The sequence below is a fragment of the Paroedura picta genome, chromosome 5 (assembly GCF_049243985.1).
Source record: "Paroedura picta isolate Pp20150507F chromosome 5, Ppicta_v3.0, whole genome shotgun sequence".
Taxonomy (NCBI): Eukaryota; Metazoa; Chordata; class Lepidosauria; order Squamata; family Gekkonidae; genus Paroedura; species Paroedura picta.
Genome location: NC_135373.1, coordinates 100,988,188 through 101,010,357, shown reverse-complemented (window position 1 = coordinate 101,010,357; position 22,170 = coordinate 100,988,188). Strand labels below are relative to the sequence as shown.

Below are 22,170 nucleotides of genomic sequence, written 5' to 3'. Positions count from 1 at the left end.
CAAATGCTAAATACAATGGATTTGTTTAATTTTTGTTCCCTGCATATCAGTGGAAATTGTGGTTAATACAGTTGTAATAATGTCCATTTCAGACGCTTTGTTCTTATATAGGGGAAATTGTGCTTTGGGATGAAAACCGAGGGTGACCTTGCCATGGGGTCCTGATGTCACCCACTTGTAGGGAATGAGAACGTTGCCCCAGTTAGGTCTGATAGCAGAGGGGAACTTAGCCCCCCTTCCCCCAACAAAAGAAGACTGGTAAAACATTTCAATGTATTTAGATAAGGCAGCACAGCGATTTGCTCTGGGCTGGTAGTCTCCTCTGTTAACAAGAACTCAAGACTAACAGCTGACTAGCCAACACCTACAATACTACCAGTGTCTAACTCAAACAAAACAAACATTTTAATAAATAACTCCCCGATTGAGAGGAAAAGGCAGGAAGCAAGGAAGGAAAAGGTTCTCCTCCCCCCAAAGCATGTGTGTGTGTGTTTACACAAAACAAAGCACAAAGGGACATAGAGGTTTGACGTTCTGCTAGGAAGCAATCCTTTTGCATACTTAGAAAAGTATATACAGACCAATGTGGTGAAGGAGCACCTGAAATGCTTCCTATCTGGGCTACAGGGTGGCACTGGTGAACAAGGCAAAAAGGAAACTCGTTGACCTTGAGTCCAGCTTGACCTCATCCTCCTATGCTCTAGCTGTGGGCAGGGAATGTGTGACTCTTCCCGTGCATGCCTTGTCCCCTGAGGAGCACAGTGGATGAAGTTTGTAACAGCAGCAAGAGAGAGAGGGACCTATTTGGACCTGCACCAATTCCTCCTTCCCTGAACCATTTCCAAGACATCAGCATTCATAGGACATCTCCTTTGTTGGCAGGGAAGGCTATCAGAAATAAGGAACTGGTTAGGGTTTCGGCTGTTTCTATAAGCCCTTGAGAGACCTCTCCAGTTTAACAGTTTAAGCCAACAAAAATAATCCTGCTCCCAAAGCCCAAATGTTTCAAGTGACCAAAGCAGGATGTCTGACAAGCCGGTAAGGAGGGAAGGGCTTTCTGTACAGGAGCGGGTAGGGGCAAGGTCAAAAGTCCCCCCCCCTCCCCGAGCCCAGAAGAGAAAGGTTCGAGGCACACGTGACTATCACAGTTGCAGCAGGGGAACAATTAGTGCAAGTTTCCCAGACACCCAAACACTGTACTGCTGAGAACCATTAAAAATAATATGCGCACAACTGAGGAAGTCTAAAGCTATTTCACTTCCCTCCACCCAACCCTGAAGCTGCAGGGACAAGCAGCTCGCTCTCTTCCAGTCTGTCCCTTAGAAATTTTCAGTGCCGATTGGACGTGCTGTGCCTGCCCTTTCGACTAGGCAAAGGAGCGTCTAAGGCTGGAAGTTGATGGAATTCTTCTTGAAAGAGCCAGCTTTGGTGTATGGTGAGGCACAGCTTCTAAAAAAGGGCAGGAAGCGGAAGCCCTGTTTGCCAGGTGCCAGCCAAAGTGGATCACTGCAGTCAGAAAGCATGGCACCCCACCAGCTCCGACCTGTTCTAGCTTTTCTCCTTGGGAGATTTGTTTTTGGACTCATGCTTGTTCCCAAGTAGCTTCAACACTTTCATGGGCTTGAATTTTCCTTTCTTCTTGCTGTCAGCTTCTGCCTCCTTGTGAAATTCTGGAAAAAGAGAGACACAGCCTAGGGGTAGTGTACGTATGACAGCTTTCAGGCAATGATCACGCAGAAGTCACACACCCAAACAAGAACCTGTATATGAAGTTGTGCAGAGCAAGCTCCAATTTCTGTTACTAGAAAGGATAAATTCTGTAACTGAACTACATTAAATAGATTAGGCAAATGATCACAACTTGTATCTTCACACTTCATACAATTCAGATTGTTTTGTGATGAAGAACAGGCACTATTTGCAGAATTTGGAATTATGTTTTATTCTGGTTTTTCCCCTTGAGAAGCTAAGACAGCATTTCTGGTAGGGTTACCAGATGTCCTCTTTTTAGGGGACCCGTTCTCTTTTTTGGGTGCCTATCCTCTTAAAAAACTGATGAAAACGTCCTCTTTTTGGTTTGGAAAGTTAGGAATATTTCTAGTTGGTAGGGATTGTCATGGCTTAAATAGTAGGGTTTTTAAAAAAAATGAGATTTGTCATAGTGATCACTTGTTTGAGGCAGTCAGTCAGGAAATATGCCTTCTTTTTGCTTTTCAAAATATAGTAAACCTAATTTCTGCAAGATGAGAAGGATTGCCTCTGAATAGAACCACAACCACAACCCTCTTTTATGTCAAATATATGTGCCTCACAGGTAATGGCATGCAGTTGGTTATTGGCTGGTTGTACCCAGACACATCTTTTTTGTATGAAGATATAACAAATTGGAATTTTAGCCACATATTCAGGGGTAATCCCAGGGCCATGTGTCTGTCATAATTCCATGAGAATACAGAATATGGTCTGGGTTGTCAAATTCAGTTTCTTGAGAATCATGCAGGTTCTTTTATGCTATTTTAAAGGTAAATAAGTAACCTGGTCAGGGGAGTGCCCCATATTCAATGTGGCACTGAAATTAAGAGCTACAATTTATTTTCCCACTTAAAAAATTGAATTCTGGAATCCACTAAGGTCATAATAATTTTTAAGACTTTTAAAAAGCATTTAGCCAATCAACATTCCCCTTTCCCTCCAAAAAAGTTAGGTCATCTCACTTACCTTTCTTTTTAATCATGGCTTCTAACATTTTATCTTCCTCCTCCTCCCTGTGAAAAAAAAGAAAGCAAAACTAAAAATTTTGCCTTGGCACACCTTATGTTCACAGAACAGAAATGACTCTTCTTTGAACACAACAGCCAGGAATCCCTAACTACATCATCCTAGCCAGGCAATTCCCCCAGCCCACTTTCACCCAAAGTACTAGCATCAATGTCCTTGCACAACACTTAGTCACCCAGAAAAGATTTCACAACCATGCTGTGCTGTGCAATGCTGCAGCCAGCACTGTCTTTCCAATCTTGTCCCCAGAAGGAGCCAGGGGGTGCCAAAACTGACTTCCTCCAGGCTACCTTTGCCGGTCCTCATCCAGGCAGTTGATGATGGCATTCCGTTGTTCGATTATGGTGACCAGCTCTTGCATCAGCACCTTCTCCCTCGCCCGGTCCTCATCCGTCCACTCTTTCTCTACCCAATGAGAGAACAAAACGAAGTGATGCAACTGGCTGGGCCTCTGCTCGTCTCACACAAGAGGAAAGGTGTATGACCCCCACTCTGCCCCTTCTTTAATACGCAAGGTCTTGGAAATACAGCAATGGCTGGACCCAGGCTCTGGATTTCTACCCTGGAAAGTAGTGTCACAGGTATAAAAATGATACTATCTTAATAAGCAGCACACACAAGGAAACCAAGAAAGCAGACATTTCCTGATTGTCTTGTTTGAGACTGAATGCTCATTATATTCAGAGTGCCTTGGAAAGGGTGCCCAAAGTCATTCCTCTCCCGTTGACTAGGAAATTCTTCTTCCCTGTATCTTTTGACTATTTGTGCCTTGAGGGATAAGGCTGGCCTGGCGGAAGGTTCTTTTCTTGTTAGATTCTGGCCTATTACTATAAGCAGGAAGAGCATGCTGAAAAGTTGGCCCTGGGCATATAGCCCTTTCCTTTATTCAAGAGTGCTCTCTGCTGGCAGTCCAGCAGTTGAAACAGACAAAAAACAAAGCAGCATTTTTTGTTTTTTTTTAAGAAACAATTTGATGTACAGCTTAGTGGTGGGCACATAGTTTGCAAGAAGACTGTCCCAAGCTTGATCTCCTGCTGGAAGGATCCCTGGTGGTCTGGTCTAGGAAACATTTCAATTTGAGACCCCAGCCAACTCTTGCCTGTCAGAGAAGGTAACATATGTAGGACTAAGCTGCCATAAGGGGAAGTATTTTATACAGTTCAGATCTTCAGGGAATGGGACGATCCCAGCGCTATAGCCAAATACAGATACAAACCAGCAAACTTCTAAAATTCTGTTCCATCCCTAAAAGTGAGGCAGGAAAAGTATATGGGAGAGGACCATATGTGTTCTAATCAAGCAGGAACATTTTGTTTGTCATACGAGCCACCACATAGGTAGCCAGCTGCATACAAAAGAAATGCACCAATTCACATATGTTTATCGGAACAGGTCTCCACAGAAAAGAAATAAGAAGCAGGCACTCACTCAGCTTAGAAATGCAGAGCTGTTACATATGGATTATTATGTACAGTGGCACTAAAGATTGTATCACTCCAGTTCCCAGCCCTGACTGCCAGATTTCCCACTGTGACACATGATAATCTGCATAGGTTTTTCAGAACTGGGGTGGGGGGGGTGGGGGGGGAATGCAGGAGAATCTTTTCAGTACTCAAGCACACAATGCACAATTTACTTAGAATGAAAGCCATTTTAGAGATTCTAGGAAAAGTCTTACCAGGTTTATTGAGAAGGCACCGGAGTTCATACTCAACATCTGCCTGGCGCTGCTCCAAGTTCTGCTGCTTAAAGCTGAAAAGAAGAGAAGGGGAGCATTTCAAGCCAGCAGCAAGACTTCGGGAAAGAGGGCGGGAATCTTAACAAAGCAACGTGATGTTATTCCAGGGAACATTCTCAACACTGGGGCTTGGATCGGAGCCATTTCCACCCACAGAGCATGACTTTCTCACCTTCTGCCCCTGTCCCCATGGAGTGACATTTGGGGAAGCATTTTGGGCTGCAGCAGGACGAGGGAAGGAAGGAATTTGTGCTCTGTGGGTAGAAATCGTTCTGGTCCACCAAAATGCTCTGCTGAATCCAGCAGTAAACTAGATGTGACTTTAGCCCTCTCCACTCAAAGGGAGGGAAACAGTGTGGAAGAATATCAAAGAGGACTGCAACTATGAAGGCTCTCAGATACTGGGGGGATCTAAGCTCCTAGGAACCCATCCTCTGTTTGCAAGGGCAGAATAAATTAAAGGGGGGGGGAACCACACAGAATCCCTCACAATTTCCAATGTATGTATGCCTAGAACTTTTCTTAAGTAAAAGTTGGCTGCTCTAATGGAAACAAGACATGTTACCTGCCACCCACCCCATTTCCACTGGGACTACATATGCTGGTCCACAGGGAATTCTCTCCCTCTGTGGATTCAGCAAAGGCCAGGCTGAGCACCTGTTAAAAAGGTGGAGAGACTCTGCCTGTGAGAACTGAGCTTTAGGGCTCTGGAGTTAAGGATGGGAGACATTTGAATGTTACTTCCCAGATGAGGCAATTGCATTCTGCTTTGTTGCTTGCCGCAAGCCTTTCAAGACAAGGCAGCCACTGGCCAATTATTCAGACTCACATGTAGATGAGCTCCGACTCACGGCGCACCAGCATGTGCTTCTCATGGATGAGTTTGAACCAGTCTACCAGCAGGCCATCTTCAGGAGCATCTGCAAGATATACAGGGACAGAGAAAGGAAGTTCAGGAGCACAGAAAGGCTGTGCTTCTGGGAGATGCAGTAAAGACTCTTTACCACTACCCAGCTCTGGCTTCTGTACACACAAGGCCTAGAAGAGCTCTTTTATTGTATGCATTTTTACCCAGTCACTCACATTTGCATATATATATATATATATACCCATTCTCAGCATGCTCATGCAAACCCCAGAGGGATATTGATTTGTCTTATCCTTTCCAAGATGTTAATAATCCACCTCTTCCTTCCTTATTTGTTTCATATGCCTTTATCCTGCCCTTCCTTCCAAGGAGCTCAGAGTGACATACCTTGCTTTCCCCTCCTCCATTATCTCCTCACAACAACTCTACGTGTAGGTTAGGCTGCAAGAAGGCCTGGTCATGACAGAATGGGAATCTGAACATGGGTCTCCTAGTCGCTGGGCTTCCATGAAACCCTGGGGTTTCTCAACGGCCCCAGAAGGGCTTGGCCAATTGGGAAAGAGTTAATAAATATATACACATACACACACATTACATTTAACAGGTGATAGGACCCTATATAGCCTTGGTCATAAAAATGTTTGCAAGCTGAGGCTCATTGCATATGGTAGCAACTGGAATTCAGAGAGGTAAGTACTCTTATTTTTATTTAACTGTATTGGGAGGGTGGGCAACTGGGAGCTGTTATGGGAAAGGAGGAAAATTCACCTCTGCAAGTGCCTTCCATTTGGGCAACCACAGGACCCAACCCAGAGTGGAATGAAAGAATTTGGCAGCACAGTTTCAGTTCTTTGGGAAACAGAATGGACAGATGAGGTCAACTCCAGACGAAATTGAGGCTAGTTAGGAAGCAACCCCCCACTGACACATCTGGTCCTTTCCCTCACAAAGAGCTTTTTGAGTCCAAAGGTGGTGGCAGAGGAACCATGAAGGGAAGCCCATGACGAGCTCCACAGGCACAGGTGAGATCAAAATGGACAGACAGACATCCTACCATTCTCCATGCTGCGGAGCTTTTTCTCCAGCTCTACTCCTTGGTGCTCCAACTCATCCAACTGCTGCTCAATGCTGTCCATCTCACCGTAAATGTCCTCTACTGGGACATAGTGATCTGACTGAACCTGCCAAAACAAAGGAGTAACAATTATTCTTCCCACATATAATAAGCCACTTACAGCTTCCTCCCATGCTGCATCTCTTAGCCAACTGGTAAGGAGTTCTTCTATCTCACCCCTAGAATTTGTGTAAACCTTCCTCAACCATGGCAATAATTTGGGAATATAAACAGTATCACTGATCTAAAGTGGGAAGGCATCTCCTTCGACTTCCATTACCTTCCGCTTGATAAGTGGGAAGCCGTGTCCTGGAGCAGGAGGCCTTGCTGGCTTGGGGCCTTTGGGGGCCTTCTTAATTGAAGGGGAAGTAGCAGGTGATGGCTTCCGGTTGAAGGGATTCTCTTTGCACGATGACTGGAGAAAAACACACACAAGAATGTCAAAGGGGGCCTAGTGCTCCATTCCAACACTTAACGGGAGTTGCCCAATTTAAAGCAGTGCATCAGCTACAGCCTTATGAGGTGTATCCAGATCTGTTGTGAACTAGAAGCAAGATGGACCATCTGAACCAGAGTGGGGGAATGGGGCAGAACACAAAGAGTCATGATTGAAGATAATATGAGGGATAATGACCTTTCTGACCTTCAGGAATCAAAACCGAGCCAGAAAACAGCAAGAGTCCAAGAGCACTTTAAAAACAAACAGAATTTGTGACAGGGGAGGAGCTTTCGTGAGTCACAGTTCACTTCTTCAGATACCTAATGGTATTTGGAGAAGTGAGGCTTCTGAAGAAGTGAGCAGTGACTCACAAGTAGCTCCTCCCCTGCCACAAATTATGTTAGTCCTTAAAGTGCTTTTGGACTCTTGTTGTTTTCTAATGTCATGGACAGACTAGCATGGCTGCTCATCTTTATTATAATTTTTATCCTTAGTTATAGATAGCCCCTATTTTAACAAAATTACCTTCTACCTTACCAAAAGATAATATAGTCCTTTAAATCTGGTCTGAATGACTGTAAGTAAAATTGGATTAAAATATAGTCTCTTATCTGCTGGTGGATAGAGGTCCAAGAATTACACTGAACGTGGCTAACCCCCACCATATTTTCCTTAAAGAAATAATGGCTCCTTTTTGTGGTTCAGGATCATTGAATCAAAAGGGGAAGGGGGGAAGAAAAAGAGAGAAAGATGTTTGGGGGTGTGCTTGGAGCCACACCTACTGTTGGTAAAGCAGGTAGCATTTCCTGGCAGCAAAGATCTAGCCACTGGAATATATGCCTTAGTTACACCTTGATTATACTACTGCAATGCATTCTACTTGGAGATGCCCTTTAAAAGTGTTCAGAAACTTCAATTGGTACAGAATGCTACAGCCAGGTTGTTGACTGGAGTGAGTCATCGGGACCATATCACTCCACTCTTGGCCCATTTACACTGGCTCCCAATCAGTTTGTGGAAACAAGGTGTTGAACTTTAATGTGCTATATAGTTTGGAGTCAGCCTAGCTGCAGGACTGCCTAGTCTCAGACAAGCCTATCTAAACACTATAGTCATCATCACTGGCCCTGCCATTTGGCGCTCCCACCTTCTGAGATTTTGGCAGGTGGCAACCTGGTTGTGGCAGCCTTCTTGGTTGTGGCATCAAAACTCTGTAATTCCTTCCCCAGGGAGACTCCCCTTTCCCTTTCTGTTGCCCTCTTCTGCCAGCAGGCAAAGGCTTATTTGCTGCATCTGGGTTTCCTCCGTGATCTCTCCTTCCTGCCCTGTGTTTTAATGGCTGCTTTTATGTTTTGCATATGTCTTTAAGAATTGTTTCCATGATGTGTTTTTGGTTGGTTTTAATGTTTTTTAACAATGAATTTTTATTATATTTATTTAATCTGTTAGCCACCGTGGTGGCCCTGATGAGGGCAGAAAGACAGGGTACACATTTTATAAAATACAGAAAAAGCCCAAGATGGCAAAGTTTGCCACATTACATTTTCCATTCTTGAACAGGACGGGGGAGATGAGACACAGCTATTGCTAGCATAATCAATATTCTAACTTGACACCTTCCCAAAACTGCAATCAAGGTAGTGTTGTGAGAGGGAGATGAACATTTTCCTAGGAAAACATCTTATTAGACTCCTGTATGCTATGAGTAAGCCCAGCATATTCCACAAAGTATAATCATGCAGGAAAAAAAATGACCTTGCTTTTTTAACCCCTAGCCAGCTTTGCTGTAAACACCAGCCTTAATCAGCTGACTGAGGATTTCATTCCCACTGGCAATCACATTGCATAGCAACAGCTTTTGCCTGAAGTATGTTATCCCAATAATAAAGCCACATGCAATACACAACATTGCCAGTGGGTGCTGCTAAAGGTGATCAGAAGATACAGTAGGCCAGAAAACTGTTCTGTACCCAAAGCCCCAGTGTGGCTCTTGATCAGATGCTTTGTCAGACCACAACTGCTACTGGGCTTAGCCCATCCCAGGGAGCATCAATGGATCTTTGAAACGCAGTAGTCCACAAGGAGGGACCGTCGGATGGGTAGCAGAGCCCCATCTGCTCAACTGTGAAACTCTTTGGGACTGTCTTTATTTTTGGCTTTTGGTTTTTGTTCTTTTGTAACGTCTGGCTGCTAGCACACATGTAAGGAACTGCAGGATGGCAAGATGAAGTCACCCCAGCAGGCTAGCCTTATTCCTCAGGGATTTCCTGCTTTCAGACACTGACACCCTCCACTGCTTAGTAGGCCAACAGAGGGGATCACTGTTGGCCCAATGGCATTCTGTCACTTCCAGGGAAACCCCAGTAGTGATGCCAGACCACTCTAGGAATCTGCAGAAACTTATTGGAAAATCATAGTATCCATCCTAAGGACCCCACCCCCAATGTCCTTGCTGGGTGCCATATGCTGGCTGACAACACTATCCATGAGACTGAAGGCTTCCACCTACCTTCTGCTGTGTTTTGGGTGAAGGAGAATTCCTAACCGTCCCACTCAGATCAGATGGCAAGAGGACAGGGGTTGGAGAAGCACCAGGAGGAAGCTTGGGAGACATTCGTCCCAGGCTAGTTTTCAAGCTCCCAGATGAACAGCTTCTGGTCGCCTGCAAATCTACTCCATTGCCATACATGGCCAAATCACTAGATGACGAGAAGGAGGAGTTGGGGGAGCAGCTGGGCAGGGCAGCAGGGATCTCGCCGGAAGAGATGCTGTCAAGCCGAGGGCCTGAGGAGGAGGCTGCGGACGCCGCTGGAGCATGGACCATTGGTTCCGAGGAGCTCTTGGGCACAGAGGCCTCATCCAGATTGCTGTCGGTCTTGGCCAAACACTCAGATGCGATGCTTTCCAGGCTGGGGGCGGGAGATGGGGCGGAGGAAGATGGCTCTGAGTGGGAAAGCCTGGAGATGGGATGGTGAGCTGCAAAAGGAAAGACCACAAAGAGGTAACATAACAGCCGCTTGTCTGAAGGGCCTCCCTGCTACAGCCACAGACCTCCCACTGGAAGCCACTGCGGCTAGCCCTCCTGGCCACGTGAAGCATGATGCCCTGCCCTGCCCCTAAAAGCCTAAACTAAAGCCTGCCGTAAGAAGACAGCAGAAACAATGAAATATCCAGAGAAAAGTGAGGCAGATTTTTCCTTCTCAACCTCCAAGAAGAGTCTCAGGCTGTTAACACTTTTTAAAAACCCCTGAAAGATGGACAACTCCATGACATCCAACAGCTACCTAGCTACCTGAATGCCCTCCATAGCTGAAGCAGGCCTTGGCAGCTGGGGAACAAAACACTTCAAGACATGCAAAAGGTGAGCTGGGTGATGAGAGACACCTGATCCCTGGGGGCCAGCACTGTGATCCTGCAGTGTATTTTAACAGGATCAAAGAGAAAAGGAAAACTTCAATGATGAATCCATGAAAGCTCCTTAGACCTTCAGAACAAAGGAAAATAGGACCAGGATATCCTCTCTCTGCTATAGGAGGCAGCAGAAAACTAAAGGTTGCCTCTGCCTATGATTGGAGGGAGGAGGTGGCGAAACTGATGCTGGACAGGCAGCTGAGCACTAACCCATCTCCCATTTGAAGGGGACGTGGAGGCACTCACCAAGTGGGGAGGCGCTGGGAGCCCTCGGAGCTGGACGCTTCTTTGTCTTTGGGCTGCTGTTCGGTGTGATGCCATACCAGGGATGGAGGACCTTGGAAGTGGCCTCGCTCTGTTCTGGCACTTGCGTAGTTGGTGACGTGGCACATTCCTCCTCTGCAACAGCATTATCATCTCCAACATCCTCATCCTCAAAGGGATTGTAGGGTTTTCGCTCCCGGGGCCTGCCCTCCCTGCCTCTTGCCTCCCCTGATGACTCTTCTCCATCCTCTTCTCCATCCGAAACCCTTGGTGGGGTTTCTTTGCTACTGCCAGGCGGGGGAGGAGCAGGCTTCTTCTTGGGCTCTGCCTGGACCAAGGTAATCCATGGAGGGTCCTTTCCCCTTGGTGTTTCTCCAGCACTGGGGGGGGGCAAGAAAAAGGGCAAGGAAGAGCTTGAGGGGAAATGCATAGACAAAGGACCAAATGGCCTGGGATTCTAGTTATTTATTTCTTCTATTTATATACTGCCCTCCCCTTGTGGCTCAGGGTGGTTTACAGAAGACTTGGAAATCATAAACCGTTCTGAGCCTTCGGGGAGAGCGGTATATAAATATGAATGAATGAATGAATGAATGAATGAATGAATGAATGAATGAATGAATGAATGAATGAATGAATGAATGAATGCATGCATGAATGAATGCATGAATGCATGCATGAATGCATGCATGCATGCATGCATGAATGCATGCATGCATGAATGAATGAATGAATGAATGAATGAATGAATGAATGAATGAATGAATGATGCAGGTAACAAAATGGTTCAATAATAACAGTTCTAAGAAACCAACAGTTCTTTTCAAGGAATCCATGTCCAAGGGAAAGCAATATTCTAGCACTCTTGCCTTCAGGGCTATATTTTGCAATTGTACCACCCAAAGATAGAAATGGGTCTCTGGGCACAACGTTCTGCACAAAGATAGATTTAAGGCACACAGACCGTGCCCGGTGAGTCTCATGAAGCCACATGGAGTATGAGCTGGATTTTCAGTCTGCAGACTGTGGGGCTTCACACTGCCCTGCACAGCTTTATCCCATCGCCCTGGTTTGTGGAAGCAAAATAACACTCAAAATAAACTGCTCTTGAACTTAAGTGCTAAGATGTTTTACTATCTCTATTTCGTCAAGATGTACCCGTGATATTATATGTGTTTAGGCAAGAACATGTTCTGCAAACCTGACTTGTAACGAGTCAGTCACACTGATGAAAACTAATTTTCCAAGCACATAGGCCCAGAACTGGGACTATGGTGCTGTTTTCCTGGCCCCAAAGGCCCTATTCTTCCCACTGGGGGGCTGCACATGCATTGATGGACTACATGTACAGCCCCCCCCCCACCCAAGTAAATAGCATTTCCCTTGGGGCCATTCTGGTTCAGAAAAGTGGCACAGGGGCTGAAGTCATCCAAACTCACCTTGCATTCCTGACCCAAATTAGGATTCCATGCACATCAACATGATGTGTGCCTGACTGCTCACAAATCAGATTCAGGGAAACCCACCCACCCCAACATGCCAAGTATTATAACATGTAGTTTAGTCCTTTGATAAAACCTTCCTTGCCCCAGATCTCTATCCCTAAAGTCTCATCATCCACCTCCCCTTCGCTCTTTACTCTTCCTTAAAACTGCTTCTGCTTCTGCCTGGTTTTGATTTGCTTTGACTTCTTGTGATCTTAGTCCTCTCCGTTTGACATTTTCATTCCAGTGAAATGATCAAATCTTCCTTCCCTCTCAGATGCTGGGCAGTAACTGTTTCGTTCCATAGGCATCACTACATTCTGTGCCAGCCAGCTCCACAGGGACAATGCAATATGGATTTCTTTAGTTTATATAAAGTATACAAGTGACAGAACACAATTTTTACCTTTAAAGCCTTTCAAATCTGGGGGCCGCATACTTGAAGGACCACCTCTCCCCACTAGTCCCTGTGTGGCAGCTCTGTTCTTCCCAGCACCGCCTACATCAGTCCAACCGCCCCCCCCCCTTGTCTAAGGCAAGTTTGGCAACAGTCTGGGCTCGAACCTTTTTAGTGGCCATACAGCAGCCACGAAGGAAATCTGGGGGGCTCCTATCTTCTTGGTATCTGGCAAGGCTGCAGAACTACTGTTCTGGAGAGCTTGTGGGCCAGATTGGGCCTGTGCCTAGGGGGAGGGCATAATGTGTTTTACTGATTGGTTTTAATGTCTTTATGCTCTTTTAACGTTTGTCTAAGAAATGCTTTCACACTGTTGTTACACCCACCCTAGGTACGGAAATGCTCAGGAGACAAGTGGGATTACAAACTTTTAAAATGAATAATTAACGCTTCTATTGATGCAAAATCTTGATGTTTTGTTTCAAAAGCTAAGAACGTACACAGGCCAGGCTGCACTGTACCTTTTCAGGGATGAGTGCTAAGTAACAGTTCGGGATTCTCTTCGCTGGAATGGGAGAAGTTATATAACTTAGGTTATCAGCTTCCCCATCTTTCCCTTGTACATGCTTAAGAATTAAGTAACAGATTTAAACGAGCCCTCCTGTAAACCCCTGGATTGAAAAATGAAAGCCAGAAGGAACATTTGTGCCTCTCTCTTGTTTCTCTGTGTAATTTGCAGACAAAAGAACATACCGGTCTGAGGAAGCTGGTCTGCCTCTGGGCTTTGGAACTGGAGGCTCAGGTGTCCCACCTAGAAGATATAAGAGTCCATCATATTTCTAGAAAACACTTTCAAGTGCTGAAATGATCTTGGAAGAGAGTAGATAGTCTTTACGATTGTGAATGACAGCTTGAATGTGCACCTGCCCCTGCTTTAGGAGACTGAAGGGTGCAGCACTTCCATAGGCATGAGGCTGACAGAGAACTCTGCCCCATCAGAAAACTGGCATAAGCCTCAATTTGAGAATGCTTACCAGAATGACCCCAAACATTTTTCTCCCCTGTTAAAGAGGGCGCAAAATAGAACTTTCCACACAGGGCAAAGCACCCAATGCATTTTGATCAAAAATGCCAAAAAAGGGCAGCTGGATAGCCTTTCCTCTCTAATATTTGGGTTATGCTCGTATAAACAAGAGTCCACAGCTCAGACAATATTACTTGAAGTACTTTATGTTTACTTGCAATACTGTGTATGTTTGCTGAGATTGGACTAGGGTCTGGGAGGCCCAGGTTTGAATCTACACACTGCGATGGAAGCTTGTTGGGTGACCTCAGGCCCAATCTTCTCCTTCCTGACTGGGGGTTGAGGTGAGGACACAATGGCAGAAGGAAGGACAACACTGGAGACTGCCTTGAGACTTCCTTCTTCCATATAAATATTAATGTCTATTATTATACTAGGAAGGGACATCATTTTCCAGGTTTTCTTCCTTAAGTTGCAAACAGAGTGGTGGCTGAGTACCAGGGCAGATGTGTCCTCTACATAAGGTCTCAGGCTCAATCCCCAGAATCCTTCATTAGGGGGGATTACTGGCAGCAAGGCTAGAAAAGACCCCGGGCTGAAACCTGCCGAACTGTTGTCAGTCAGGATGGTCAACAGTGTCTGTCTCAGTATAAGGCAGATTCATACATTCTTCAAGAGAAAAAGACAACCCCACTTCCCTAGGCGAGCGATTCCTTACCATTGACAATCCCAGAGCCTGGCTCATAGGGTCCCTCGTTCTGCACGTTGCCTCTGGGCTTTGGAACAGGATGGGAGTTGGGTGGAGACAGGGTGGCTGTGTCTGTGGCCCTCCTGGGGGCAGGGGTGGGTCGAGTCTCCTTGAGTCGTCCATGCTGCAGGTTGGCTTTATCCTGGCACAGCAGAAGGGGTTTGGCTGGCACGGGAGGCTTGGGAGGCATTTGGGGGCTGGGTCCAGAGGCGGGCGTAGAGAGGAGTGCTTCATTCTTGGGCTGGGCAGGCGACACCTCCACCACCGCTCCATCCACTATTCTCTGCCCCGTCTCTTCAGCAGCTGATGGGTGACTCTCCAATAGCCCGTTCTCTTCCTGTTTACCAGCATTTACCATCTCAGCTTCACTCCTTTTTCCTGCTTGAAGATCAGGACTGGGCCTATCCTCTGCTCTCCTGCTCAGGCTTCGCTTGCCACAATGCTGGGTACAGACAAATGTGCCCGATTCCGGTCCAGGCTTGTAAGACCCAGGGAGGAGTGTGCTGCAGCATTCCTTACACCTGCCAAAGGTGCAAAGAGATCCTGTTACAGGAAGGTAGAGGGGGGCAGACACCATGACCTTGTGCTCAGGGAAGCGCACCAGAGAACAAGCTGCAGTTGACTGCTTTGCTACTCATTCAGTGTGACACTCCAGACAAAGGCACTGCATTCTGCTCCTCAACTCCCATATCTAATGCAGGAACTGAAACCTGCCCTTTTCATCTGATCTGTCCTTTGAGCAAAGACCACGCTCCCTCCCTACAGCAACCCATCCAAATCCTTTTGGATCCACTTAAAAACAGGCCTCAGTTAGACTCAAAAGCCAGGATCATGGACATCCTGTTATCATCAGAGGGCCATCGAGCAGGAACTAGCACAAGGTTCCTAATATTTCCACAATAGCCCTCATCTTTAAAATACTTTAAAATGCTCCACTATTGAGTGTTCTCTCAGGGCACTGACAAGAGAAAAGCAAGTTTGAGACAGGGGGATGGCCTGCAGCATACCTGTTCTTCAGCCTGTGGGGTGGCAGAGGAACCACCTGTCAACCACAAGCCCTACAGAACAAAGGCTGCCAGAAACATGAAGGAGGTGCCACACTGGAGAACAGCGTCCAGGGTCGCATGTGGTCCCCATGCTATTGAATTACCGGATTTCCAACACAGAACCTGAGCCTTTTTTTCCTTGACAAAAAGCACGTTTCAGGCCTTCATGGTGGCATACAAATAAGAAGTACTACGGTTCAGAGTATACAGATGCTCCAAGTGGGCTTAGCACATGCTATGGTATTCTAAGACCACCCAAGTCCATGGCATAGGAGGACACCATACAGAGAGAAACAGACCTATCCAATGGCAATCCAATAAATACATTCATAAAAGAAAGAAAAGTGTCCTTTTTTGTAGTTTTTCTTATCTGTTTATTCTGTAGGACCTCTGTCAAAACAGAATCCAGGTAATATCCGTTTTCAGCGAGATTCTTTCATCAGTGTCCTCTGAGTCTTCAATATTTTTATCAATTTTATAAGTATCAAAAATTTAAACTACAGAAAAGGACACTTTTCTTTCCTTTATGAATATATTTATTGGATTGCCATTGGATAGGTCTGTTTCTCTCTGTTTGTTTTAATTATTAGACAGTCCTTCTTATACTCTTGTATGACAGGAAGACACCATTTCTGTTGAAAGGAATCACTTTTCAGTGGACTCAGGCAGGAAAAGCTTACCTGAAGCACTGGCGGTGATATAGTTTGCCCTCTGCCAGAGAGCGCTGGACCAAGTGAACATGTTGTTGGCAAGCTGCACAGGTGCTACTGAGGGTGGTGCGCTGGGGTTGCTCAGCCAGGCCTTCTGCAACATCGTCCTGAGGCAACAAGAAGTTACACTGAGAATGCACAAGCCAATCTATGTGCTGTTTGCCTTAATTAAACACTGTCTAGTACAAAAAAGCCACACGTCTACCCAAAAGGCTTCCAAACGAACCACATCATTGCATCAGAAGGCACAGAAATCTAGACTGTCTTACCAACCGCAGGCTCCACTATGTCACACATTCCTACCTTATTTTGATTCCATAATGGACTTTATTATTCAGACCTAAGGAAAGACCTTATCTAGCTTTCCTTGGCCCAGTTTTCAGCAAGATGCTCTGGCTCTCACCCAGTCCTGGAATGAATTAAGCCTTTCAGCTCCTGAAGCAGACCTGCAACCTAAAATGGCTGCTACAGAAGAGGAGGGGAAAGGAGATAACCTCCATTGCCTAGCCAATCACGGAAACCCTCTTCAGCTCAAAGGAAGAAATGCCCTTGACAACACATGAATTCCTCAACCAGACAGATGGAGAAAGGAAAGTGTCCAGTTTCAGGTGAGAAAAGCTCAGGGGACTGTGTACCTGAGGTGCGGACGAGGTCTCGGATACAGCCACGGGCTTGTGAACCGGCAAAGTGGGTGCAGAGGCAACTGTTGGGCGTGTCTTAGGTGGAGGGTTTCTAGCTGCAGAAACAGAGAATAGAAGGGAGTCATTCATGAGGGTAGATGCTGATTCCCAAAAAGCTGATGTAAAGAAGCATCCATTTGTATATTGTAAAGCAAGCTTCCAGACGACTGCCTTTCATTTTGCTACACAGTTCTCGCTGAGGAAGAGGTACAGCTGAGGGGGGAGGGGGGTTAAATGCAAGGCTTACATGACTAGCCATTGTGGGTGAATTGCTCACCCCTTACGCGCTCCAGTTCCCTCGTTTTTCAAAGCACTGTGGTAATTAGTCAGGCATGACTTAGCCACTGATTAAATGTTCAGCAGCATCAGTAGAGCCACAATGAGTTCTAGGGATCCAACAATTTGGACTGGCTTTGAGAGCCAGCCAAAAGTTATGTTCATCTCAATTCTGATTGGGGGAGGGGGGAAGCATTTTCCTCTGACAACACACTCAGGCATCCACAAGTCCGCTCGCCCCTGCAAAATGCTCCTACATCCTCTTCTGGGAAGGATGCCCAGCACACACCTTCCCTCTGCTGAGCACTCACCAGTGCTGCAATTTGGGGAAAGTAATAAAACATTTGGCATTCCTCCTCTGCTCTGGACCTTCTACAGATCTCAACACAAAGGAGAAAAGTCCCTGCCTCTTTCTCACACCCCCAGGCATGCATGTCAGCTGACTGGGGCAGGATGTACAAACACAGGCTGCCTGGTAAGTAAAGCCTAGATGATGAACTGCAATGAAATCTGGCAGTGTTTGTGGTTTCCCCAGAGAAGAACAGTTAGGGATGATCCTCCAAACCCCTCAGCCAGCAGGGTGGCTTCAGAGGCAGTCCTAGCACCTTCAAACTCCAAGAATCATGATTACCCTGGGATAATTACCCTGTCCTCCACATAGCTGCTAGCTTGACAGAAGGGCAGGAGTTCATCATGCTCACCCAAGTATTGCAGGGAGATGGTCACACCCAGGTCCATTCCACATAAAGGGAAAAGTAACGTGATCAGCGCTGCATGGGCCAGCACAACATTTTGTAGTGTCCTGCCTTCATTTTACACTAGAGAGCCCTCCCCACTTTTCTCTCCATGATCACAGCATTTGCAGCGTTCCTCACCTCCTTCCAAGGAGTTAAGAACAAGCTATGAGCTTCCAGCACCTCCCCCAGCTTGCGCCCGTCAATCATTCCTGACAACCAATCACCTCACAGCATGGCACGTTAAACCCCTGCAACTCGCCGCAAATTCTTTTTAAAATATGAATTATGCGATGAGATGAGAATCTATTTATTCACATATGCATTGCTTGGGACATGTTTTTAAACCATCTTGCAGCCCCGCAAACACCTATTCATTGCTCTCGTAGATTTGCCATTTTTTAAAAAGACAGCGAAACCCCGCTCCCAGAAATGAAGGGGGTGGAAGCAAAGGCGGGACATCTCCTCGTGTGACGACTACTGCCCTAGCCTCCTGACTCTCCCTTGGCTGGCTGCTTGCGGCAGCTGGTGGGATTTTCCCAGGGGAATCCACTTTTTGGGATTACACTGATCTAGCTACAAATCAGAAGATGTAGTGAGATCAGCGCTGGGACAAAGTGGGAGGCTGACAGCGTCGTTTAAAATGACAAAAATAAAGCGTTTGCTTAAGATAATGGCCTCGCTGATTTTACATTGTGCGGAATGGCTCCAAGAGTTCACAGCATTAGGGCTGGCGGGAAGCTGATGCTGCCACATGCTGAAGTGAGCCAACTTCTCCCTAAATCTCATTCATAGTTGCAGCATAAAGTATGGAATGGAGCTCTCACCTTGGCTGGGATTCTTAAAATAGTTGTAATACTGAGACACGTAGGTCATGATGCTAAGGCAGTCGGGGACCTTCATGGAGACCATATCGCTGGGATCCAACAAGGCGGGGATCCCCAGCTCTTGCTCTGCCAGCTGAAAAGCCTGGAGAAACAACAAAGGAAAAACAGTGACAGTGTCAAAGCTGACACACACAACGGCAGATTGAGCCTGGGGAGTAAGCAACAAGGGCAAATCATACCTGCCTTATGGAAGCAACCCCCCAGAATTCCTGCTCCATGCCATACCACCTCTCCTCTAATGTACATCTCCAAAACAGAACCATGTCTGTGTTTATTCATAGAGAGATTGCATGCAACAGATACTCTTCTTTAAAAATATATAATTTTATTGAATTTTTAAAATAAAAATATTAAAAACTACAACACTAAAAGAAAAAGAAAAAGGGAGAAAGGTACAGATATATCGAGGAAATACTTTTGATCTTATCTATAGAATATATAAAGTCAAGCTACAAACTAATTGACTTTATGATTATAAACAAACCCTTTCCCCCCAATTCTCTAAATCTATTATTCCCCCCCCCACTTAATCATCAAAACCACAAATCATCAATTCATGTTTTTTTTTCTTTTCATGCAAAAAGTCCATAAGGGGGGGGTTCCAATTACTACTAAATGTATATATTGTCTTTTCTTTAAACAAAGAATTGAGTTTATTCCTCTGCAAATTTCAACATCTTCAACAGTCAGATCTCTGTTGTGAGTTATGTCGAACATTTCTGTTTTAGAACATATAATAATCTTGCTGCTGTTCTCATATATAGAAACAAAGTTCCATTTTTTCCCGTTTGTCCATTAATCCCAGAATATTTGTTTTATTTGTATATTAATTTTTTAAATCTTCTGAATTAATAAATATATTTGTATCCATTTTTTTTGCTTTCTTACATGTCCACCCTAAGTGATAAAATGTCCCTTCATGTTGTTCACCAGAAGCTTTTTTTGAAACATTAAAAAAAATGGCTAGTTTAACTGGTGACATATACCAATGATTTTCTTTTAGACTAGAGCTCAATGTAAATTTACGATCCCATTGTTCCATGAGTATTACATCCAAAAATTTTAGCCCATTTTATTACTGATTCTTTCACTCATTCTTCCTCTGTCTCAAATTCCAAAAAGAGTTTAGACATCTTAGCAATAACATGTTCACAACTGACTGTTTTTAGATTTTAAATTTTAAATATTATAATTGTTATGAATTTACTGTACGTGTTCTTATGATCATGTTGTAAACCGCCCCAAGCTGGCAAGGCCAGAAGGGGTGGAATATAAATAAAAAATAAAAATGTGTAAATAATTGTTTTTCATGTTCAGTCTTTGATTGTTCAAAACCATTGATTTTAAGTTTTTCTAATAATTGTGTATTAAAAAATAGTCAATTATACCTATCAGTAATCAACTCTTTCTCTTAACTTCATGTTACATTCCTCTTAGGAGCAGCCTAACATGTCACAATATGTTCACCACCACAACAGACAGTCTGTTTGAAAAGTTTTTTAGTCATGCTGGCGCAAAAATCCACAAGGAAATAAGAAATGAACACAGAATATAGTTTTCCAAAGATTATAGTTGGGTCAGCTGGGTTTCTTTTTCAAAACAAACTTCTAGCCTTCTTGACTGTTGAGAATTAAACATTGGACTTACCTGAAGGTTTCTTCTCTTCTGTGGAGCGAAGTCATCCAAACTGGTTAGGTCACACCTCTGCTCACTCAGGTAGGGCTATGCAAATCTGTATGGCTACTTATGGGAGTGACTGTTGGCTGACCCTCCAGTCATGTCCAAGCCCTGCTGCGTCTGCGTTCATGTGCTTCTCATTTCCCTGGTGTCGTTTCTGTTTGTTACTTCTATTTCCCCACTTGTGCACCACTGACTTGCTTGTCCGGGTGGGAAGTGGATGACTTTGCCCCACTGAAGGGAAGAAGCCTCCAGGTAAGTCCAGCATTTTGTTCTCCTTCAGTGGGGGAAATCATCCAAACTAAGCTATCTTTCTGGATGGTTGTTTCGTTTCCCTGTCATTCCTCGACCTGTTGCAGCACTCCCTGGCTGAAGGCTGCTTCTGCTGACTCCATTTGGTCGATGCGAGAGTACTTGATAAATGTTAAAAATGATGGCCACGTTGCTGCTCTGCAAATCTCTGTCACTGAGCCTCTTGTGGAGAAGGCTGCAATTATTGCCGCTGCCCTGATGGAATATGCTGTAGCACCTTACCCTTGACCTCGTATGAATTGAGAATGCATTGTTTGACCCAGAATGCGATGGTTAAACTTGACACTTGTCTGCCCAGGTTTGGAGTGCTATGTGACATAAAGAGCATGTCTGAGCACCTGAAGGGTGCTGTTCTGTGTAGGTAGATGCACAGGGCACTGCGCACATCAAGCTTGTGCCAGCTTTTTACTTTCGCGTGCTGCAGCCCGGGGCAGAAAGAAAGTCAAGCAGGTGTTCCAGGTGGAATACTGAACTGACTTTGGGGGGGGGGGGGGGGAGCATGAGTCTGTCCTCAGTGTAACTGAATCCTTCTGGAAGGTACACAGTTCCTTTCTGTATCATAGAGCTACTAGTCCAGGGACCCTCCTTGTAGAAGTTGTAATTTTATTCAAACAATAGAAAGAGTTTCTAGGTATAAACCTCATTTTCGTATTTTAGTTCATCAGTGAACTGTCATAAGGCAGCTGTGTGAAGTTGTGAAGTTGTTTTTTCTTGTTAGGTTTTGGTTCAATGTCCACCATCTGAGGTTTTACCCCAAGCTTTCCTGAATGCTATCTGCTTGTTTCTGCACCTTAACTAGAAAAATTCAACCAGTTGGCTAGTATAAAAATGTAATCTTTTTTGCTTATAATTATTCTAATTTATTCTGTAGATATTGCCTTCATATCTATGATGTACAAACATAAACCAAAACAGGTTCTAGACAAACAGGTTTTTTTTTTCCAATATCCCGTTTTCAAAATTGTTTTCTTCCTCAGTGGTTATTATCATATAAGTAGTCCCTCAGGCTCAGAGTTTCGTGGAGGTTTCTTTATTGCTCCTTCGCTATGCAAAAGGTGTTTCTGCACCTTGGAATGTCTCTTTGACGGGGAAGCAGGAACCATTGAAGTGCCCTGGAATGGAATGGCACCCACAGTATTAGGTCTATCATGGATATTAGTAGGCTGTGTATGGCTGTGAAGTGTATACTGTCTATCACCGTGCTGGTTATAATCCCCATAATTCTTTTTCCTTGTCCTCCGATCAGAAAACCTGGGCTAGGCATGTGCATATTCTGGCATCTAGGTGTACTAGGTCTGTTGATGGTGCCAAGTGCCTCTTGGGAATGTTTCTTTCACATTGTTAATTACCACTTCTGTAAACTTTCTTGCAGTTGCCTTGTCTTTTCACATTATCAGGTCATCTAGAAAGGGGTACGCGTGGATCCCCCTCTGGTGTATCCTGTCCACCAATGCTACCATGATCTTGGTAAATACTTGAGGTGCTAAAGAAAAGCCAAAAGGCAAAGCCCTTTACTGACAGTGGTGCTCCTGGTAGAGGCAGAGGTACTATATAGAATCTTGGTGCAGACTTATATGTAGATA

The 22,170-nt window shown here is 45.0% G+C and overlaps 1 protein-coding gene across 1 annotated transcript in view; it reads right to left on the bottom strand.

Annotated features, from left to right (window-relative positions):
- Positions 1–11: 11 nt before the first annotated feature.
- MICALL1 (MICAL like 1) overlaps positions 12–22,170 on the bottom strand; it is a 36,753-nt gene continuing 14,594 nt past the window's right edge. Inside the window, exons 3-16 of the mRNA XM_077339489.1 lie at positions 18,539–18,680; positions 16,657–16,757; positions 15,992–16,128; positions 14,236–14,786; positions 13,247–13,304; positions 10,595–10,992; positions 9,447–9,913; positions 6,779–6,913; positions 6,439–6,565; positions 5,346–5,436; positions 4,457–4,530; positions 3,069–3,183; positions 2,719–2,765; positions 12–1,670 (exon numbers count right to left, since the gene is read on the bottom strand). Of these exons, the coding sequence (XP_077195604.1) occupies positions 1,549–1,670; positions 2,719–2,765; positions 3,069–3,183; positions 4,457–4,530; positions 5,346–5,436; positions 6,439–6,565; positions 6,779–6,913; positions 9,447–9,913; positions 10,595–10,992; positions 13,247–13,304; positions 14,236–14,786; positions 15,992–16,128; positions 16,657–16,757; positions 18,539–18,680 (2,565 nt within the window). The 3' untranslated portion in view covers positions 12–1,548. The remainder of the gene's footprint in view (positions 1,671–2,718; positions 2,766–3,068; positions 3,184–4,456; positions 4,531–5,345; positions 5,437–6,438; positions 6,566–6,778; positions 6,914–9,446; positions 9,914–10,594; positions 10,993–13,246; positions 13,305–14,235; positions 14,787–15,991; positions 16,129–16,656; positions 16,758–18,538; positions 18,681–22,170) is intronic.